Genomic DNA, 22749 nt, shown 5'->3' on the forward strand with positions numbered 1-22749 from the left:
TATTTATATATATATATACACATATGTATATGTACATATATACCTTCAAAATTAAATAATTAGTAACATTTTTTTTGTAATACAAATTTTCATGAAAATCTTAATTCATTAAAAAACTCTTAGCTGAAAGAATATTTACTGCTCTTAAAATTCACATGACATTTACAAAACATTTACAAAATAATAAAATGAAGGAGTCAGAATAAAGTACAATAAACAAATAATGAGTCGATAAAATAAAAAAAAAAGTGAAGCAGAGAAAAAGAGTATATCTAAAGTCGGTAAGTTTTCAAGTTAAATGAAGTGTACCTGAAATACCTGAAATCGATAAAATGTTAAACGAATATAATATTCTAACATTTAAATTGACCAATCGAAACAAAGAAGGTTCGAGCAAATGTTGTCATGATTGGTCGATCAAGTTTTTATACGACAAATATAATATAACACCTTTATTATTAGAAAATCGAAATGCATTATTTTATTTTTCTTTTAAAAAAGTTAAATTTTGTATAATATAAAAAATTACACTACTATGTTTAAATGGAACTTATTTTAAAAATCAGATTTTTCTTAATAAAAATAAAACGCATTTCAAGTTTCTTGAGAAAATCTCATTTATATTATTAATTTTTTAAAGCAAGATTAATTTATGATATAAATACGATTTCAAATTACAAATTCTCACAAATTAAATTACTTTTTATACTTTGATTTCATATTTAATTCTAATTTTATATTTTTTAGAGGTTTATATATATTACTATAAAAGTTACATTTCTTTTATATTTTATATATTAATTAAAATATATCAAATTATATATCAAATAAAATCATATAAACTTAACATCATTGAAATCAATCAATAAAACATATTTTTTGTAACTAATAATTAATTTAAAGAACTAAAAAAATGATAAATTTGTTCACAATCTAATAAATTTTTTTTTATTTTTATAATACGTCAACTTTTTACATTCATATGGAATCCTGTTTGCATTTAATCGGAATGAATCTTGTGCGAACCGGATGAAAAGGACGAATAATTAAATCGGTCTTAAGCTGAACATCCTTTATGTGATCAACTGGCTCCAAATAAAAATTGTGTACCAAAAGAGCTATCATAGCCTTCAGTTCCAGCAGGCCATATCGTTGACCTACAATTCAAAGTGTATCGAAATCTATTGAAATAAAATCACGACTAATTTTTTATCTATGCAATTCCTCGGTCCAGCGCTAAATGGTAGATAAGGATGCCGATTTTTGGATCCTCTCGGGCAAAAATCTATCCGAATCAAATACATCTGGATTCGGCCAATAATTGGGATCTCTATTAATTCCGTAGAGATATAGCTGTATGGTCGTTCCAGCAGATACGACATATGATTCTAAAAAATTATATAAAATTAAATGCGAAAAATATTTAAAAATAAGAATTCTCATTTACAACAATATAAAAATAAGTAAAAAATGATTAATTACGTAATTTGACGTCTTTGCCAGCTTTTTGTGATATTAAAAACACGCTGGGGTATAAACGTAACGTTTCCTTTAAACATCTATCTAAATATGGTAAATTTTGCAACGATCTTATTGTAAGTTTGCCTCCGTTCTCCTTCATTACGGTATTGACTTCAACTCTTACACGTTCCTGTGTTATCGATAATAATTTCAGTGTATTTCTTAATAATGTGATTTCTATGTACAAATAAATTTTTAATTAATTAATTTTTTTATTTTTATTTTGTAAATGTTTAATTTTTTGGGACATAGAGTATATATATGTATATGTACTATGTATAAAAGAGCCTTATATCTATTATTTTAAATCAGAGTTGGGTAATAACTAGTTAATTAGTTAAAAGTTAAAAAAAGTTAATAACATTTTAATCAGTAAAGTTTGCTTTACCTTGTTAATAACATTTAACTTATTAGCTTAGTTAATTTAAAATATATTTATTTTTAACTTTAACTAGTTATTTTTGACTTTAAACTTATTGACTTTTTCCTAAGTTAAAATTTTTTTATCTCTGAATACCATTTTTTGTTTTTTTATAAGTTATAAACGTATTACTTTTAGATTAAAGTATTATTCATTTTTATGTTCCTTTGTCATCAATTATTGTAATTACCAAAAATATATTTCTATATAAAAAATCAAAATTTCTTTGTTATTTGTTATTATAAATTTTTAAAGAATTAACAAACAAAATTCTAATTTAATATAATGTTTTTTAAATTAACTTTTGATTTAACTTTAGTTAATTTAATCTTAACTTTAACCGAGTTAATTTTTTGTTCATGCAAAATGAATTTTATAAAAGTAACTAACTTTAACTTAACTTAGTTTAAAAAAATCATTAACTTACCCAACCCTGTTTTAAATAAAAATCACAAAGTAAATGATATATCGCAATAAATAGCCCAGATAGCCACAGTAATTTTGATGGCAAATGATGCATTTTGACATCAAAATGATGTCATAATAATTATTGTGGCTATCTGGGAGTAAGGAAAAAGTTACCTAAATATCTTTATGTGCAGCTAATAGTAATAAAAAATCTTCACAATTAATTGTTGATCGCCAGTGATAAAATTTTAACAAATAATAGGATGCAATTTAATTCGACCAAAAACTGGCTATTCATTTATTGAAAATAAGTACACACTACGTTTCGACCCACATTGTGGTCCTTTTCAAGTGTTGTTCTTATTCAGCAATTACATTAATTAAAAATAGAAACATGAAAGTTGTCCTGTCATATCGACAATCTGTTAGCTACTCACGCAGTAGTTTTTGGTCGAATTAAATTGCATCTTATTATTTGTTAATAGTAGTAATAAAGCAAAAGTAATACTCATCGCTGTAGTATCATGACCCTGAAATTATAGTCTCTTATGCATCATTATACATACTTAGATAAAGTATACAGAAAAATTAAAAAAGAGATTACTGATATGTAATAATATCTCGAACATAAAAGTATCGACCTCTTCTTTGATGTTCAAATCGGTCAAAAGGCTTTCTCAAGATGCCATTATTAAAAGGTCCAACATAGCTAATTTCTTTTTCTTAACTAGAAATAAAAAAGTATATTTTATATACATTTAAAGCGTTTTAATTTTAATGTTGCATGTTGCGCTTTATCTATGGCCTAGTTTACACCGATTATTTGATACACGTATCAAATATCATACTGACGAATCACAACCATTCTTCTAAAGAATAAAATAACTATGATTGGTCAGTATAGTGTTTAATACGCGTATCAAAGTATATTTAGGCCAGGTGTAAACTCGGTCATTATATAACATCGTTTAAAATTTAAACTTTGTTACAAATAATATAATGATTGAATTTTATAAACTCATGTGTTTAATATAAATATTACAAACATAATTTAAAATACTAGATCAAACTTAAATTACAAGCTCTGATCATCTCTTATACTTACTTCCAAACACCTCTGCATCATTTATATTAGACTCTTCATCATTTGCAAGGTTTCTCAAGTATTGACTATTGGTGCGTTTATGATAAAGTTTTCTTTCTGCAACTATCTACAATATTAAACTTTAAATAATATGATATTTTTTAAAAATAATTATAGGTACTTAGTTATTTAAAATTTGTTTTATATATATTTTTAATTCTTTCGTTTATATAAAATTACAGTAAATTCCTTAATCTAATTGCATAATGTGTTATTAACATTTTTGATTAATCGCGATACAAAGATTTAAAAATTTACTATAATTTTATATAAACAAAATATTTTTTTTAAATCTTAATTAACATATGCATTATAATATACTTTTTGCGTAAATCCATGCAATATTTTCAAGGCCTCTTTTTGCTGAAATCCTTGTGGCAACAATGCGAATACTGAATCGTTATAGAGCCAAGGGTGCATAAATCTAAATCGTAAATTAATAAAGACTATAAAACTTTAATTATGATGTAATCATGTCTAAGAGTTTTATTTAAAATTACTATTTAAAATTATAGTAATTTTTAAATAATCATAAATTGTAGAAAGAATATAGATAAATTTTAAAAAATATGTATATGAGAAAAGTATATAGAATCTTCTAAAAGCATGTTATAGTTTTTTGCACACAATTAATTTTTCTTAATTTTCCAATAATCCAACTTTGTAACAATTTCTCAACATTTTACAGATTATAATAATTTTTATTTTGCTATAAAACATTTGGATTGTTAATTATACAGTTTTAAACCATTTATAAATAATTAAAATTTATCTCTTTACATTACTATTCAATTATTATTCTATTTTTCAAACGGCACAGATATATAAATGTAAATATATATATATATATATATATATATATATATATATATATGTGTGTGTGTGTGTGTGTGTGTGTGTGTGTGTGTGTGTATAATCCTTTGAGTTATAATTATGATATATATATATATATATCTATATATATATATATATATATATATATATATATATATATTACACATTATATAATTATTTTTTTATATCCATTAATTACCTATAAACTATTTGTTCGATTATCTCGTGAATCGCATTTTGATATTTTTGCTCAAACACCCAAATTTTCCAAAGAGATGCCCATGGCAATTTCTATACAAATGTACTTATTATATAAGATCGAAAAAATATTATAGTCCCAGATTATTGCAATTGAATATTTTAGTGACAGCTTTGCGTACGTAAAAAACTCGAATACAAGACAAATTTTACAGAAATCCTCACCGCATATCGCATTTAGCGTATATTCGCTAGTAAATGGCACTAAATCTTTTACAACTGTCCCTCCCACATCCATCAAAGATTTCGTCATGCATTCGCCCTCCTTAATCAAGGTGTCAACAAACTGAGTCAATATATTGAAATGGAATGCAGAAGTTAATATTTTTCGTCGCATTTGCCACTTGGCGCCTAGAAAACAAAAACAAAAGAACAAGAAGGCAAATTAATGATCAACTTAGTCTGATCAATTCTTTAAATTAATTATCTTATTTTTTTATTACCAGCTTATCCTTATAATTTTTTATACAGAAATTAAATTATAAAAAAGATGATAATAATAATTTTATTTTAAAAAACATAAATAACCTTCAAATAGCTTTGAAAAGCGCACCCTCTAGAAAAAAGTCAATACTTAGCCTGATCAATTCTTTAAATTATTTTAATTTTTTTATTACCAACTTACTCTTATAACTTGTTTATGCAGAAAATTACGAGAAATTAATTTATAAAAAAATTATAATAGTAATTTTATTTTAAAAAACATAAATGACTTCTAAGTGACTTTGAAAAAAGCGCCCCTTAGAAAAACATCAATAGCGCCAACTACTATCCCCTTTCAAATCAGTTTTTGTTTGAAATATATTTTATTGTACGATCAAAAATTTTTAAAAAATTTTGTGCAACCGGCGCGCGGAAAGTCGCCCTTTACGCACATGATGGGATTTTAGAAAGGGCTCCCTTTCCACGCACCGGTCACACAAAATATCGTAGCCAACATGTGCGGGTCATAAATCGATTTACGATCCCCCGCACTTGTTAGCTAATATACTATTTTGGAGGTGATCGATTAAAATCAAACACCCTATATATGCATATATTAATAATATATAACCTGTGCTGGTGAGACCTGTGGCGAGCCAAGGATGTAACAAGTTATATACCAAACTTTCCATGTGCTTAGTACTGCTTAATATCGCCTGAAATCATTCAAAATAAGTTAAGATAGAAACATGTTTATTATAACAATTAATAATTTATCTCAAATTATCTAATCTCGCTCGAATATCTCCGATTTTATTTTAAGAACAAAATCTAAAATTTAAAACAAAATCGAAAAAAGATTCCTAAATAAATTGTAATGTCTAAAAATAAATTTGAATTTCTTCTTTTTTTACCTCCATATCATCTGAATGACGAATAATGATAACTGGCATAAAGACAACCCACACCCTTAAAATGGGATAATACTCATTAGATAACTTATACAACAACTTCCATTGTTCCTCTGAAAAAATAAATATGGCTATATAAAAATATCTTTGTAAGATTAATTTTAATGTTACTGCTTCTCTATTCAGATACGTTGCAAAATAAATGATAATAAAAAAAGCAATATTATTGCAAAAAAAAATGCTGATAAGCATGAGTGATTCTTTATTCATATAATCAGCATAATTAAGAAATATACGTTTCAAAATTTATACATAATTTTTGCCTGAATTTAAATACATTAATGACGGATTGTGCGTTAATTATAATATAGATAAATTAGAATTTTTGTACTTACCTACAGACATAAATATCGATTGAAGTACATTGCCAAAAATCAGACAGCGTGGTAGTTCCGGTATAAGATTAATGAGTCGCCCATTTCTCCCATGATGCACTTAATAATTATACGCCAATAAAATAAAAATAGATAATAACGATATAACAATAAATATTATTTGCTTGATGTAATGTTTCCCCTTGACCTTGATCTTATTAATTCTTTTAGTTTAATCTTCTTCAGCTTCCTGCTTCTCTTAGTGTTACGAAACAAATAATATTTTTGTTTTACTATAAAATTTACAAATAGCCTTAATATTTTAAATTTGTGTAATAAAATAACAAAATTTTTTGTAATTTTTTCTTGTAATTATTTTTAATATATGATAATTGTTTCTTTATTTAATGTATAAGATAAAATTTTGTGTGATTGCAAAATCATTAAAATCTAAAAATTATTAATAATATCATAATTAGAGTAAATAATTAGAGTTACTCTTACATCAATTATCACGAATAATTTTACATACAGATTATGTTTAGCATTTTTATAATTTTATTTAGCCTATAATTGTAAAGAAATATTCTTAAGCAATTATAATATATTTTAAATAGTTTTTAAAATTTTTATTTGGTTTTTATTAAAATTATTATTCTTTTCAACTAGTGATAGATAAAAAGGCCAACTTATCGAGCAATTATTAGAGTTGTTCTGTCAAATAAAATTTATTCCATGTATAAACTAAACATAAAACATTATTATTCTTTTATATTTTTGTTATTTTTTATATATACAAATTAAATAATTATTGCAAAAAAAAAGTTTTTTGTAGATTTAATTTCCGTAAAAATAATATATATTATATTAAATAAAATTGAAACAACCAAAATCAATTAATTGACTTATGATAATCTGATAAAAATTTATGTAAATATTACGCGCTTACATTAATTATATGATAATATTAATCATTTAAGATTTTGCAATAGAATATTCTACAATATTATTGTACATAAATATCGCCGATTACCTGATATATATTTTTATGTCACGATCAATTTAAAACACATCACGCAAATGTTTAAAAATGAATTGCACATTTCATCAATCAGACAGACACATGCATGTCAGCTATATAAATCTATTGTATGATGATAATATAAATCTGAGTCCTGTATAGTATAGTTGCATTATTCAGGTCAAATTATATTGATATAGCTTTTATATTGATACAGCATATTGATACAGCTTTTATCTAAAAATGCAGAATAATTCCATTTTAATTGAAGAAACAAATAATATTACATCTGAGAAAGTAAATAATGATTATGAAATCATTAGAAAACGTTTTAGAATAAATTTTTTTTAATTATTCTTTTTCAAAATCGAAGTTTCAATATCATTATTATCGATGCATGAATAAAAAAAAATTTACTTTTTTTAATCAAATTTTTACAAAAAAATCTATATAAAAATTTAATAGAGTGATTTCCTTACCGTAAGTATTTACTTTTCATCCGACTCTTACAACCCTTTTTATGTCAAATATTGCAAAAAATCAATTTAAATAAAAAAAATCATGTAGTTCCATTAAAAAAAATTAAGTGTTGACTTTGAAATTATTTTCCAGACTTCAAATGATCCTCTCGACACGAAATGACTTTTACTCTAAACATTTTTGTTTTAAGCTTAAGGGCTCCGGAATATTTCAGCGGATTTATTAAAATAGTTCACCCTGTATATACGATTACAGTTTTACGTAAGATCAATGTCCATAATTAAAGTTAACAGTATTATTAAAAAAAGTCGAATATTTAACAATCAGATTATGATGCATGAAAAATGTCTTGTCGTATCAAATATATCTTGAACAACATCACAATTATTTATTTTCACGTGTATATATATCAGGGATAGTCTAGTTAAAAAGATAAAAGTTAAGTTAAAAAGTTATAAGGTTAAAATATAATTTTATTAAATGTCTGATAGAAATTTCGAAATGGCTTTTATTACTTACAGTCAGTCAAGTAAGAGCGTGGTCGGGTAAATTTATGGAAAAACTTATTAAATGGTATTTTTATATTTATATATATATTGTACTGAATATAAACAATGATGCAATTATATTAATAATGTGTCCAGTCACCATCGGCGTCGATAATTGCCTGGCATCTCCGAGGCATGCTTTCGACTAATTTAATTGCATATTCTAGGCAACGATCTCCAGATACGACGAATTTCGCAAGATAACTGCTTGGAAGTGTATGTACGTTTACTACGAAGCTTATGCTCAATATATGCCCACACATTTTCGATGGGGTTTGCATCGGGCGACTGTGACGGCCAATCCATTGATATTCTCATGCGCCCAAGCGAGTCGATTCGTAACATGTTTTTCAGTCAACAAAGGCTTCTTCATTGTGGGGCGAAATTTCAGGTTATGAGCACGGAGATGAGTTCGGATAGTTTCGTGCGATATATCTAAACCTTTCGACTTTAATTTTGCCTGTCCTTGTCGCAGTGTTAAAGAAGGATTTCGCAAAAACAGATTCACTATTTTTTTTTTCGTCTTTTTTATCTACTTTGCCTATTGAGCCACGTTCTAGTAAATCATCGACATTTTTTGCCACTTTATATCGCTGTATCCACTTCTGTACAAATGTTTTCGACTTTCTCATGTATTTAGCAGCCGCTGATTGTGACATTTTTGGACCTTTCGGATGGGTACACAGGAACACAGCCTCGTAGCGCGACGCGTACTTAGCACTCATGACGCTTATCGTGTTTCTCTTTCAAAGAATCAAAGACAACTGAATATTTTTTGACAATGCATCAAGGGCAAAACTTCCCTTTATAGTCTCACGAAGGATTTAGAGCGAAATCTTTTATTACCTGTCAATAAAATCGACCACGCTCTTACTTGACTGACTGTAAATTTAATAAGTATCTGTGCAGACAAAATATAAAGTATGTTTCTAAATAAAGTATAATAAATAAAGTGATGTTTGTATTACTTCCGTTATTTGTAAAACAGTGAAACCCTGAAATTATAAAATAAAACAAATTTAAATTTTAACTTTTTAATTACCTTTTATTATTGTATTAACTTAACTTTTAATTCAATTAATTCCATTATGGGTTAACTTGTATCTTAACTAAATTCCATTTTCAAGATTATTAACTTTAATTTAATTTATTTAAAAAAAAAATTAACTTATCTAATTCTGAATATTATATACAATATATTAAATTTATTACATTGCATGTTTGCATATATAACAGACTTCTACAGACTTTTAAAATTACCACTTTAAGGCTTTCATTTTTCTACAAATGTCACATGTCGCAAGTGTTCAACACGACGTTTAATATAATACAAAAAATATAATAGAAAAAAAAACTTTTTAGCATAAATTATAATAAAGAATGAAAAATAATAAAATACTAACTGTAAGATATAAATTACATTGAGAGACACAGTATATATTATTATTATGTTTTTTGTACTTAAATATTGCGAATTGATTGACTCACAACGTGACCTTTTGTTCATCCTTGTTATCTGTTGTGTTAAGCGAATTTTTTTTTAAATTTCAATATAGGTATATATATTCGAACATCCGGATAGATTTTTCCTTAGTGCGTCTTAAGAGCCAATTGAGCTTCAGTATGTTGGAGATATCGAGTTTCCTTCCATACCTTTTCAGTATCGCAATTGTATTTGTTGCGATACAGGCGGAATATAAGCAATCTCCGCCGAAACGAGACTATAATCTGTACGATGATAAAGTTGACATGTTGAGCTTGACGAATATATTTAGGCTGGGTGGTGGAATCTCTAATTTTCTGAGACAGGGTCAACATGATCTGAATCAGGAAGTACCAGAAACGACCCCTGAATTCGGAGACGTATACGATTTTGTGATAGTTGGTGCTGGCACAGCTGGTGCCACGGTAGCCGCGAGATTGAGTGAGATTCCTCAGATAAAGGTATTACTAATCGAAGCTGGATCCAACGAGAACCTTTTTATGGACATCCCAATATTCGCTTTCTCCCTTCAAACCAGCAGCAACGTCAATTGGAAGTACCGGACCAAGTCGTCCAACAGATATTGTCTCGGTATGAACGACAACAGTTGCAACTGGCCAGCAGGGAAAGTGATGGGTGGCAGTAGTGTGCTAAACTACATGATTGCTACCAGAGGCAGCGCCGAGAACTTCGATCGCTGGGCAGAAATGGGCAATGAAGGTTGGGCTTATAAAGACGTTCTCAAATACTTTAAGAAACTTGAAACAATTGATATCCCAGAATTGCGATCGAATACTACTTATCATGGAACCGAAGGACCGTTACACATTACTCATTCATTATACCGTACACCATTAGCAGAGGCTTTTCTAAAAGCTGGCGAAGAGCTAAAGTACCCATTGGTGTCGGATTGTAACGGGAAGGATGTAATAGGATTCTCATATGTACAGAGCACAATTATGAACGGCGCTCGAATGAGCAGTAATAGGGCGTACCTGTACCCCATACACGATCGCAAGAACCTTCACGTGACTCGAAATAGTATGGTAAGAAAAGTGCTAATTAATCATCACACAAAACAAACGGTTGGTGTAGAGTTTATCAAATATGGTCGGATTATCCAGGTGTACGCGAGTAAAGAAGTGATATTGTGCGCGGGTTCCGTTGAATCAGCTCAGTTGCTGATGTTGTCCGGCATCGGACCGGCTAAACATCTCAGGGAACTAGGCATAGATGTCGTTCGCAATGCGCCGGTCGGCGAAAATCTGATGGACCACATCTTCTTCGGACTGTCGTGGACGATAAATGCACCAGTAGGGATAAAAGCACAGGAATTACTGAATCCCATTTATCCATATATGGTGGATTTCTTTACGAGACGATCGGGTCCTTTAACGCTTCCAGTTGCGAACGAGGCTTTTGCTTTCATCAATACCAAGCATCCGGAAAAACGCAGCGGTTTGTCAGACATTGAATTACTGTTTAGCAGTGGTGATCTTAAAGGAGATCTCCTTTTCCCGTTTATTATGAATGTGAACAGTGAAATTCGTCAAATTTGGAGTAAATACTCGAATAAATATGTCTGGACTATACTGTCAATACTGTTGAAACCAAAGAGTCGCGGACGGATAAGATTATTGGCGAATGATATTAATGTTAAACCTGAGATTGTGCCAAATTACTTCGACGATCTGGAAGACATGGAAACGATGATCGCCGGAATTAAGGTCGCGATAAGTATCGGTCAAACGAGGGCGATGCAAGAGTTTGGTTCGCAATTGCTTAATGATACTATACCTGGATGCGAAAGCTACAAATATGATTCCTATGCTTATTGGGAATGTATGATCAGAACAGTCTCTTCTACTCTCTATCATTATTCCGGTACTTGCAAAATGGGTCCAAGGGGGGATACAACTGCTGTTGTCAATCCCAAATTGAAGGTCAGGTATTTAAAAGATCCCAAGTAGCAAACTAACGTCAATAGACGTCATTGTGACATTTAAAGACGTCAGTTTGCTACTTGGGATTAGAGAGTATTTATAAGGATATAATGTAATTTACAATGTTCTGAATTTATATAGAAAACATTCTGTACAGGTAATTGATGTTCAAGGACTAAGAGTAGCAGACGCTTCCATCATGCCTGAGATTATATCGGCACATCCAAACATAGCTGTTTGTATGATTGCCGAGAAACTGGCAGATATGATCAAAGAAGAATGGGGATACTTAAGAAGTCCCTAGACGTGTTTTAGTGACGTGTTTTATAAAGTAATTGTACAAGAAAAACAGACTATAGTTCCAAAAAATTATCTCTAAAATTGTAAATTTTTTTGTAAAAAGGCATGCAAAATCGATTCTCGCATGTATTGTTGCCGTTTTTCCGCATTGCTGATTGGTTGTCTCGATTCGCATAGTGTGTTATATTTATATCAAACAGCTGTCATTGCGAAGATTAACAGTTTGACAGTTGTTCTAAATAATATTAAATCAAAGCATATAAAATTAATGACGCGCGCGAAGCGCGCGCTTGTGTTGTATAGTATATTTAAAATTCCTAAAGGTCGTTATGTAACAAAGTATTCAAGATCTTCGCAATTGTCTGTTTTATCAATCAATTATTATTTTCGTACTTCAGTCTTTTGACGTATTAATTTGACAGAATAAAAAATCCTTCTCTACGATTGCAATACATACATCAACGATCCTAGGGAAGTTTGATCTCATACGAAAAACGAGAAATAATTACGAAATTACAGATTTCCTTATCTACTTTTATCTTTATATGACATCTTGAATGACAGATGAGCTGTCAACTCATCATTTTATGTGCTTTATATAAAAAATATACATTTTGTATATGAATATAAACACAAGATACAATATATATATATATATATATATATATATATATATATATATATATATTGTATCTTGTGTTTATATTCATATACAAAATGTATATTTTTTATATAAAGCACATAAAATATATATTATATATATCGGCTGTAGAACCTAACGCGATGTCTTTTGCGTCTGTTATAACAAAAATTAAATTTTTTCGCTAATTAGGGCTAGTATCCTTGGTACAAATTTCTAGATCCTGTGTTTCCCTTTAACTTCCCTGTAAAGCTATAGACGAGAAAAATATCGGTATGAGCAATCACTCGGCAAGCGAAAGACTCGGATTCGATTCCTGATTTAGTCGACTTTTGGATCGATATTTTTCTCTTCTACTATATATAGCTTTACAGAGGGGTTAAAGAGGAACACAGGAATTAGTGATCCGTACCAAAGATACTATTTCTAATTAGCAAAAGAATTTAATTTTCGTTATAACAGACGCAAAAGACATCGCGTTAGGCTCTATACAGCCGATATACATATATATATATATATATATATACATATATATATAATATATATGTATATATATAATTTTATTGTTCCCCTTGGAGTTACAACTTTACATACACAATTTCCAATTACAATAAAAACCAACAAAATAATAATGTTACAATAACTTTAACAATTTAATCTTACTATAACTTATTACTAACTTATTACTAACGATATATACAGTGTTCAGAAAATCGCCCGCAATACTTCGGGAGGTGATTCGGGATCCAAAAAGAAAAAAAATGTTATATAAACATAGATCCGGAAATAAGTCGTTTCCGAGTTATAGCCACTTTTATTTTATTTTTTTTAATTTTTCGATATTTGAAATATAATTACATAATTTTTAAAAATCAAGGATAAACATAAATATTTAAATCAAATTAAATAAGATGTTAAAAATGGCCACCTTCAGCACAAATCTCAGAGATGAGTCTTTTATAATACAACACATAAGAAGTGAACACCATACATTTAATTAGGATAACGTAAAGATTCTGGACAACAAAAATAATTATTATAAAAGACTCATCTTTGAGATGCTACATATTAAAGAACAAAAAAATGGGCTAAATTTAAACAAAGATACTGAATTACTCAGCAAGTCTTATTTTGATATTTTGGATAAATTAGCGAATAATAAATAATAATAAGACAAATAGGACATTAACGGTTTAAACATAGGTATTAGATCATATATAAACACGCACATTCTTCGATTAAGTAGAGTTTGAAATGAGGTGTCTTTTTATATTGTTGGTCTTGTCTTGTGTCATCTTCAATAACTTATTCAAAAAAACGTGGTTAAAATTGTCAAGAAGGACGATGCCAAGTAAGCATATTGCTAATTGTTAAGGATATATATTTAAATTTTTAACATACGTTAATCGTCAATTTTTTATTAATCGCAGCGCCTACGGAACGTATTAATTTCTCGCATATTAACGATGAAACTTTTCGAGATTTGATTAAAATCAAAGATCATATCGAGGCGAACATTTGTTGGATATGACGGATTGAAACACGCTTTAATTGCTTATAAATTCTCGACTTTTATTGAAGAACTAACATTAATTTTCGATATTATGTGAAATTTTTGTATGATTTTGTATTTTTTAATAATTACTGTAATATAATACTGAGGAAGACCGCGTGCGGTTGAAATGTTTATTTTATAATGATTGTAATTTTCGCTTAAGTTTGAGTATAGAATGTTTGTAGCTTTCACATAATGTTTTATGTTTAGTTTATACATGGAATAAATTTTATTTGACAGAACAACTCTAATAATTGCTCGATAAGTTGGCCTTTTTATCTATCACTAGTTGTATTTACTAATTAAATTTCAAAATATATTAATTTGTTAAAATAATTAAATAGTAATATATGTTGTAACAAAATACTTTATAATATCATAATATTTTCCATTATTTTCAATTTTATTCCATTTTATAAAGTATAATAAATGCATGTTTTTTTTCTAACTGACACTTTAATTAATACTGAATCACAAAAAATTAATGACATCAGCTCACAAAGTAAGCGCAAGGATAGAATAAATCGATGTCGTAGAAAAGAGGCAACAATACAATACAAGACATTCGATAGGACTTCGAGATATTCGAGAATCAATAAAATGCGCCTTTTTTAAGAGAGACTAAACCAACGAAAGCGCGCGCGATTGTCAGTTAATTTTGTTTGAAATTACTTTTAAATTGATGTTTTTATTTATATATGTTTTTATTTATTTTTTTTAGATAGTTATATTTTTATATATTAAATTCCTTTTTTAGTCTTGCTTAGGTTTTATTCGCATTATCCTCGGAAATAAAATATACACATACATGATTTATTTTTTTTACAAATAAATTTATTAATAAATATATAACAAGATCAGAACAAGAGTATGATCATATGGTACAGATTCCTCAAGTTGTAACGCGCAAACTAGATCGAAAGATTCTTCCTCTGTTATTCTAATGTTTCCTTTCCAGTTTTTGGCAAAAAGAACGACAAGAGACCGCAAACTAAAAAAATTGATTTAATTATATATGAATTTAATTATATGTATGTATATATGTTCCCAAGTAGAACAGAAAAGTCAAAATAATGTCAATTTGACGTCATCTTGACCAAATTTGACCTCCAAATTTAATCAATATGACGTCAAAATGATATTATTTTGATTTTCTGTTCTACTTGGGTTATTAGCATCTTAGAGTTAGCATCTTGATGTGGATTCGACCTCTTTGCGCATGAACAGTTAGAAAGTTTAATATCTGAGTGGACAGATCAATATTAGTATTTTTTAGTACTTATAAATTATATAAAATAGAACAAACTTACTATAATTTTTATACAAATTAAAAATTCGGACCTTAATTATTAAATTAAAAGAAGTCTTACCAAACAAAAACGCGGCAAACAGTATGATGGGAACAACACAGGCTAAATCAATCAGATAACCGAACACCAGGTTGCCGACCAGAGCACCCAATCGGCCCATCGTCAGGGACAAAGCAGCCGCCATCACTCTGAAACGAAGTAATAAATTAAAGTCTTGTATATATGATGCTAGAATTTGGTCCAAGTTCTAGCATCGTGTACACAAAACTTAATAAATCTTTTTGTTAATTGTGTGTAGAGAAATAATGAGAACTTGATTCGCTCGGGAGAGTCCCGTTAGCACACATCCACACACATAGATCTTAGGATAATTCCCAACACATTTGACCAAGAGAGTTCTAGTGTTGACCAAGATCCATAAATGAACGACGGGAGGAGAAGGAAGGTCATCGCATTTATATTTCAGCATTTGGGCCCCAAAATGGCGTCGGCAATTCAGCCATCGGACAGCTGTTCAACTACAGTTTTTTTTTTCACTAACACTTCGTACGACACACACCGACATACAACACGCATAACTTCGTGAGCCCAAAATGGCGGCTCATGCGAGGACCTTCCTTCCTCTCCCGTCGTTTATCTACGGATCTTGCTGTTGACCAATTAGCAATCACAGAGCTATTGGAAACCTCTCGATTCACTCACCTGAGATTTGTCGGAAACATGTCGACGATCACGCAATAAACTAAAGAGATCCCGAGAGACGTAAGGGCCTCGAACACGCATGAAAGCACCAAGTTCTGCATCGAGTTCACCACGTAATAAAAACCCACCGTCACCGCGCCGGAAACCACCAATGACATAACTGAAATGGACGTTTCATTTAGAAATTGGGATTCTAAATTGTTAAGAATCTAATAATTCTATACAATTTAATATTTATTTACAACTAAAAATAGTTGTATAATTATTAGATAACTATAGAATATAGTATACTATAGTATATAGTATATATAGTATGTAGTATATAGTATATTATTATAGCATAGTATACAATATAGTATATAGGTATGGTATAGTATATAGCAGTAATAGTTATATAGTAATACAGTAAATAATACAGTAAATTCTAATACAGTATAGTAACAAAATGACGTTATTTTGTCACTCACTCAGAAAGAATTTGGCTCCCAGTTTGTGCACGAAGATAGGCAGAATGATGGACCCGGGGATGCATGCCAAGCCGATATACACGGTGTGCAGATAAACGGAAGGCGCGATTACCGTATCGCATCCGTAAGGATCAAAGAAAGTTTGATTATCTGGCAGAGCAGAAACTATACACACCGATGTGGTCTCGCCGGGATTCACGTGCTCGAACTGCTCGAATCTGTCAACAGAATGCAACGTAAGACAGACCTTCTTGTAATTTTATGGGAAAAAGCTTGTCGATCTAAGAAAATTAATTTGACGTAGGGATTACCTGGTGAACAGTTCCGGGAACCAGACCATCAGGGTGTAATAGCTGCTGGTGAGTCCAAATTGAATGGCGCAAGCGAGCAATGTGTTGCGCAAATATGGCTGCTTGCAAAGTGCAGTCGTCAGATCTCGTATTTCTTTGAAGAGGACTTTCAGATCCTTCCGCTTGTGCAGTTTCAGTGACCTGGTGCTCTTATCTTGGTGCTTTGTCTTCTCTTGTAGACACTTTACCTGAAGCGAGAAGAAGAAAGAGTATAAAGATTTATTAAATATTTTATGAAACCACGTGTATCTCTTTCCCAATAAAAAATGATTGGTCGAATCGTCATCAATTCGACATCGATTCGATGAATTTGACATCGATTCGATAACGAATCGACGTCGATTCGACCATCATTTCTCACTGGGTTCTCTCTCTCCTATTTGCATTAAATACTTTTGATTAAAGTACATCTAATATTGTCATGCTGTAATTACTTGTGATACGGCCCCGGGAAAGAAATTTAAACTTTCACTAATATCTTGATTATCATTTCTTGAACTAGGGAGGCATAAGAGAGTTTAGAATCACATCTGAGGATTTTATCTAAAAATTTAATTCTACCTAAAATAGAGAAAATATTTATTATTTCCATCATGAGATTAAGAATCAAGGTATTGTTACCGGATAGGTATCGGGATCAGCGCCGGTATTTCGCGAATATATCCACTTGAACACCTCGAGAGCCGCATCGGTCTCGCCGCATTCCAGCAGGAACTTTGGGCTCTCCGGAAAAGTAAAGAGCCACAGGCCGAGCATAAGCGAAGGCAGGGCGCAAAGCGCGACGAAGAGATTCCAGGACTTGAAGTAGAACGTTTCGCTGTTGTACATGAAGTCCATGGGGATAATTAGCCAGGCAATCACTAGAAAATAAGATTGACTATAGGTTTGTTCTTTATTTCTGCACTGGTTAAGTTTTGTTTCACTCTAACTTACGGCACCAGTGTGTACTAGTTCATTATTGCAACAATAAAGAACAAATCCTATGTCACCCCTAGTTTTACTTATTGCACTAGATTACCAATGCAGCAATGGTTTGTTCTTTATTGCTGCACTGGTGAACTAGTGTACACTAGTGTACAGTGCTGTAAGTTAGAGTAAAACAAAATATATTTGTCTTACTTTAACTCATTGCACTAGTTCACCAATGCAGCAACAAAGAACAAACTCAAGAACAAATCCTATGTTACCCCTAATTTCACTTCAACTTATTACACCAGTTCACCAGTGCAGCAATAAAGAGCAAACCCTATATCTTCTGAAAAAGCTCAACGAAAGAGAATGAACAGCCAACGTAAACTACTTACGCGGTAAGACTATTACACCAATCGTCCAGAACATCTCCATCCAGCAGAGAACTTGTTCGCGGTACTTTGTAGGTTGAAATTCGCCAAGATAGGGGAAGCAAATACCCATGGCACCGGTTACACTGCACAATAATCGAAACTTTATGTTAATATTATTAACATCTCTCAAGACTTTCTTCAAGTCTTTCTTTCTCGATGTTAGGATATCAATTTTGTTTTTCTAATAATACATTTTGCTGATGAGTTAGGGAGTAATAAAAGCTCCTATATATTCAAACATCTTTTTAAACTAATATTCTTCAATAAACCATTTTAAAGATTGAAACGCCTAGCCATTCTTGAAAAAAAAATCGACTTAAGATCAAGAGAGGCTCTGAATAGATACTAACGCGAAACCGTTGAAGAACCGGAAGACCAGAAATACCCAAAAGTACTGAACGAACGAGGACAGGATGCCCACGATGCCATCCATCAATAACGTAGCAATCAGCACGATCTTTCTGCCCTTCGTGTCAGCCAGGCATCCCCATATATATGAACCAATCACCATACCTGTCAAAATATACCCACTCATAGATCAATTCTTGCTAATAAAGTTCTTTTAAATGGAATCAGTGTATTATCACTAATAAGTAATTTCAGTTATAAGTATAGCACTGTAACAGCAAAATCTCAATGAGAAGAATCAGTTAGTAATAGTGACTGATTTGTTAAAGTGGTGTATCTTCAATCAGCAAAATATAAAAGAGGGTAGAACAAAGTGTTTTCAGCAAAATACTAATCTTCAATTGATCTTCAATCTCGTTCTGTTTTAATGAATGACACTTTCACCAATTCATCAATTTAAAAGAATGGTTTTCATAAACACTGACCTAGCATCGGAGAAGCGGTCAGCCAACCCTTTGCGGTGGAGTCCATTTCCAGGTCGCATTGCGCCGCCGGAAGTACAAACGAGAGTATTGTCACGCCGATTGCCGTGTCCATATAAATCAAGCCACAGATGGTCAGCAGCCAGTAGTGAAATTTTCCGAAACCTGAACACCAATTTGGATTTAATAAGACGGAGGATCCAATGCAACGCACCTGGGACTTTCTAGTATTTTTACATTGTTCTTCTTTGTTTGGGAATTTTTTTACTGTATACCAGATGTACAAAACTATACTATTATTAATTTTTAAAAAATTTTTAGGACCTTTGAAATTAAAGGATATTAATAAAATTGTAATAGTAGAAAAAAATTCTTGCCTGTTACGGTGATTGCATGCTCGAAATCGGCACCTCCGTCTGCCAGGAAGTCGAGTCCTATAATAATATAGAAAAAGTAATATAAATAAAAAAATATCAATAATAAAATAAAAATAATAAATAAAATAATAAAACAAAAATAAATGAAACAAATACATAAAATAAATAAAATAAATTAATATGCAATATATTGTAAGAAAAAATTATTTGTCAAGCAATGATCTAGAGTCAGATTTGAACGAGAATGGATGATTGTCATGTAATAATAAATCATCTCGCATCTAAATCATCTCTATTCTTCGTTCAACGAAAGAACATGCATCAGACAGGCAAAATACGAAGAGACACCAGCAGTCCAATATTTTCGGATCCTGATACTATTTATTGTAGGCATTAACAAGTTAAATAAGAGGTAAAGGAAGAGGCTATAGGCAAAACCTGCCCAAAACGGACGAAATGTTTGATCCAATGCATATTTTCTTGTTAAACGGAGTATAAAATTTTCCTCTCTTTTATTCCTCGAATAATCTAAAGTCATCAATCCTTTAGAAACTCACCCATGATCGCCGCTCAAGTCGCTGGACGTCCTGGAAGTGCTCGCAGGCCGGAGGTTCTCCTTCGGGGATGTGCCGTCGCAGTGCCGTCGCTTCCTGGTGGTGCTGCTGCAATTGCCGCGGTTATATTGTTCCTGACGAGACCCCACGTTCATTGGTGAACCAAAAAACGGTGGTAATCCTGCCGGCTGCCTCGCTGCCGTGAATCCCACCCTCTCTCCCGTGAGGTTGCTATCCCCCTGAAGCCGAAAATGTCCGCGATTTTCTCCTCAACCGGAATCTCCGAGTTCTGCAAAAGGAGAAGGTAGAGGAAGCGCGTAGGCGAGAGCAGCCTTTGCTCCCGCGATTGCTATCAAGCAAATGATCATGGACCATGAATCGGCGGAGCGCACCTTGACTTCCGGAGCAAGCTCGAGGCTGGCTCCAGATAAGATATCATCCGCCTTCGCCAGAAGAGGGGCTTCGCGCTTCACTTTCGGCTTTTCCCAAAATCGTGATAAACCTTTACAAAAATTTGCGATTCGATAATAAAAAAAGAGAAGCAAAAGACACGCGATAAGAAAAATTTAGGCAACGTCTATATGAACCAGTTTGAAACAACCTAATATAAATTTTAATTCTTTTAATTTAAATTTATCAATAATTATACATTATTAATAATTATAAATGGAATTGAACTTATCTTTCTGTTTTTTTCTTACTTCTAACAATTAATTTAAAAAAAGACATTTTTATTATTTTTTCTCTTCTCTAATTAATAATTTTTTTATTCTGCTTCTCTCTTTTCTCTATCGATTACGATATTTTTGTCGATTTTTAGCCAACTGTTATGTAATGAACATACGTAACGAAATGTCTACTACGAAATGATTGTTATATTTATGATGCAAACTCGTGCACGCGTAATTTATGATCCGGGTACACGGAAGTCAGTTTATTTGATTGTCACCATTTGTCGTAATTTCTCGCGAAATTGTGTCGTACATGTGACACCTCGTCATTATACGTCATTAATTTATTCGAGCTTTAATCGTGATAAGATACAACGAAAATACCTTCCACAGCATCAACAAGATATCAACCTGCTGTACCAATTTTTTAATGATATATTAATCATCGCTGTATTCATTATTAATCATTTTATATATACATATATATGTATATATGTATGTATATATTTTTATATAATATAATATATATGTGTATATATATGTATATATATATATATATATATATATATATATAATTATAATAATATATATATTTAATATATATTTATATTTAATTATTATATAATATATTTTATATTATTATTATATAATTATTATTATAATATTTTAATTATATATATATATATATATATATAATTATAATAATATATATATTTAGTATATATTTATATTTAATTATTATATAATATATTTTATATTATTATATAATTATTATTATAATATTTTAATTATATGGAAGTATTTATATTATATAATATGATTAATCAAATTATTGATAAATCGAGAATAATGACGATTATTTTCTAAATTTGATCGATAATTTCGCGAAATTACAAATGAGAGAATTCTCGAGAAATTCTATAAAATCATTAGGGATTTCGCAGGATCAGTCACGAAATTCTATACAAAAGCGTCACACTCTTCAAACGTGACACGGATGACTTATGATTCTCGTAAGAAGAAGAAAAAATAACTCGTTTCGCGACGTTTTTTGCTCGACAAAAAAATATATCACTCGGCTTAAAATCGTGACATGTGAGAGCGATCTTCGCTCCTTCATTTCTTACGCATATTACCTATTATTTGTTTGTCGCGCGCGACAGCTTCTTCATCATCTTCTCTTGGCAAATAGCAAATTTATCTGTGACGATCAGAGTTGGGTAAGTTAATGATTTTTTAAACTAAATTAAGTTAAAATTATAATTGCTTATCAAATTAATTTAGTTAAGTTAAAAGTTTGCATAAACAAAAAATTAACTCAGTTAAAGTTAAGTTAAGATTAAATTAAATAAAGTTAAATCAAAAGTTAATTTTTCAAAACATTATTTATATTAAATTAGAATTTTGTTTTTTTTTTATTATTTAAAAATTTATAATAACAAGTAAATTTTGATTTTTATGTAGAAATATATTTTTTGGTAATTACAATTAATGACAAATGTAAACATAAAAATTAATAATACTTTAATTAAAAATAATACATTTATAACTTTACGTTTATAACTTTACTTTAAAAAGAACAATAATGTATTCAGAAATAAAAAATTTAACTTAGGAAAGAAATTAATAAATTTAATATAAAAAATAACTAGTTAAAGTTAAAAATTAATACATTTTAAATTAACTAAACTAAGTTAAAATTAGTTGCATATAAAATTAATTTAGTTAAGTTAAAAGTTTGCATAAATAAAAAATTAACTCAGTTAAAGTTAAGATTAAATTAATTTAAGTTAAATCAAAAGTTATTTTTTTAAAACGTTATTTATATTAAATTAAAATTTTGTTTGTTTATTCTTTTAAAATTTATAATAATAAATAACA

General features: G+C 29.9%; 2 protein-coding genes and 1 pseudogene across 2 annotated transcripts; 1 reads left to right on the forward strand and 2 right to left on the reverse strand.

The window, feature by feature from the left end:
- Positions 1–978: 978 nt before the first annotated feature.
- Positions 979–9068, reverse strand: LOC114944970 (cytochrome P450 4C1-like; annotated as a pseudogene).
- Positions 9069–9965: 897 nt separating this feature from the next.
- On the forward strand, positions 9966–12338 carry LOC114944999 (glucose dehydrogenase [FAD, quinone]-like). The gene is made up of 2 exons (XM_029321073.1): positions 9966–11769; positions 11927–12338. The coding sequence occupies exons 1-2, from the start codon at positions 9967–9969 to the stop codon at positions 12071–12073; spliced, it is 1950 nt and encodes a 649-aa protein (XP_029176906.1). The 5' UTR covers position 9966; the 3' UTR covers positions 12074–12338.
- A 2738-nt stretch (positions 12339–15076) lies between these two features.
- On the reverse strand, positions 15077–20266 carry LOC114944994 (synaptic vesicle glycoprotein 2B-like). Its single transcript, XM_029321064.2, has 11 exons — positions 20201–20266; positions 19644–19700; positions 19270–19431; positions 18787–18949; positions 18398–18519; positions 17715–17953; positions 17055–17281; positions 16744–16961; positions 16277–16436; positions 15635–15762; positions 15077–15255 (listed from the first exon to the last, which is right to left on the reverse strand). The coding sequence occupies exons 1-11, from the start codon at positions 20202–20204 to the stop codon at positions 15200–15202; spliced, it is 1536 nt and encodes a 511-aa protein (XP_029176897.1). The 5' UTR covers positions 20205–20266; the 3' UTR covers positions 15077–15199.
- Between the last annotated feature and the right edge of the window lie 2483 nt (positions 20267–22749).

Source organism: Nylanderia fulva, unplaced genomic scaffold, assembly GCF_048542155.1.
Source record: "Nylanderia fulva isolate GAGA-0341 unplaced genomic scaffold, ASM4854215v1 Scaffold74, whole genome shotgun sequence".
Classification (NCBI taxonomy): Eukaryota; Metazoa; Arthropoda; class Insecta; order Hymenoptera; family Formicidae; genus Nylanderia; species Nylanderia fulva.

Bases quoted from the DNA above. Each gene is read 5' to 3' on its own strand.
- LOC114944994 (XM_029321064.2), bottom strand. The intron at 16,437-16,743 runs GTGAGTGACAAA...CGTCCATTTCAG, and splicing joins GGGAGCCAAATTCTTTCTGA to TTATGTCATTGGTGGTTTCC. The intron at 15,763-16,276 runs GTGAGTGAATCG...ACTTCGTTTCAG, and splicing joins ATGTTTCCGACAAATCTCAG to AGTGATGGCGGCTGCTTTGT.
- LOC114944999 (XM_029321073.1), top strand. From the start codon at position 9,967: ATGTTGGAGATATCGAGTTTCCTTCCATACCTTTTCAGTATCGCAATT. The intron at 11,770-11,926 runs GTCAGGTATTTA...CATTCTGTACAG, and splicing joins TTGTCAATCCCAAATTGAAG to GTAATTGATGTTCAAGGACT.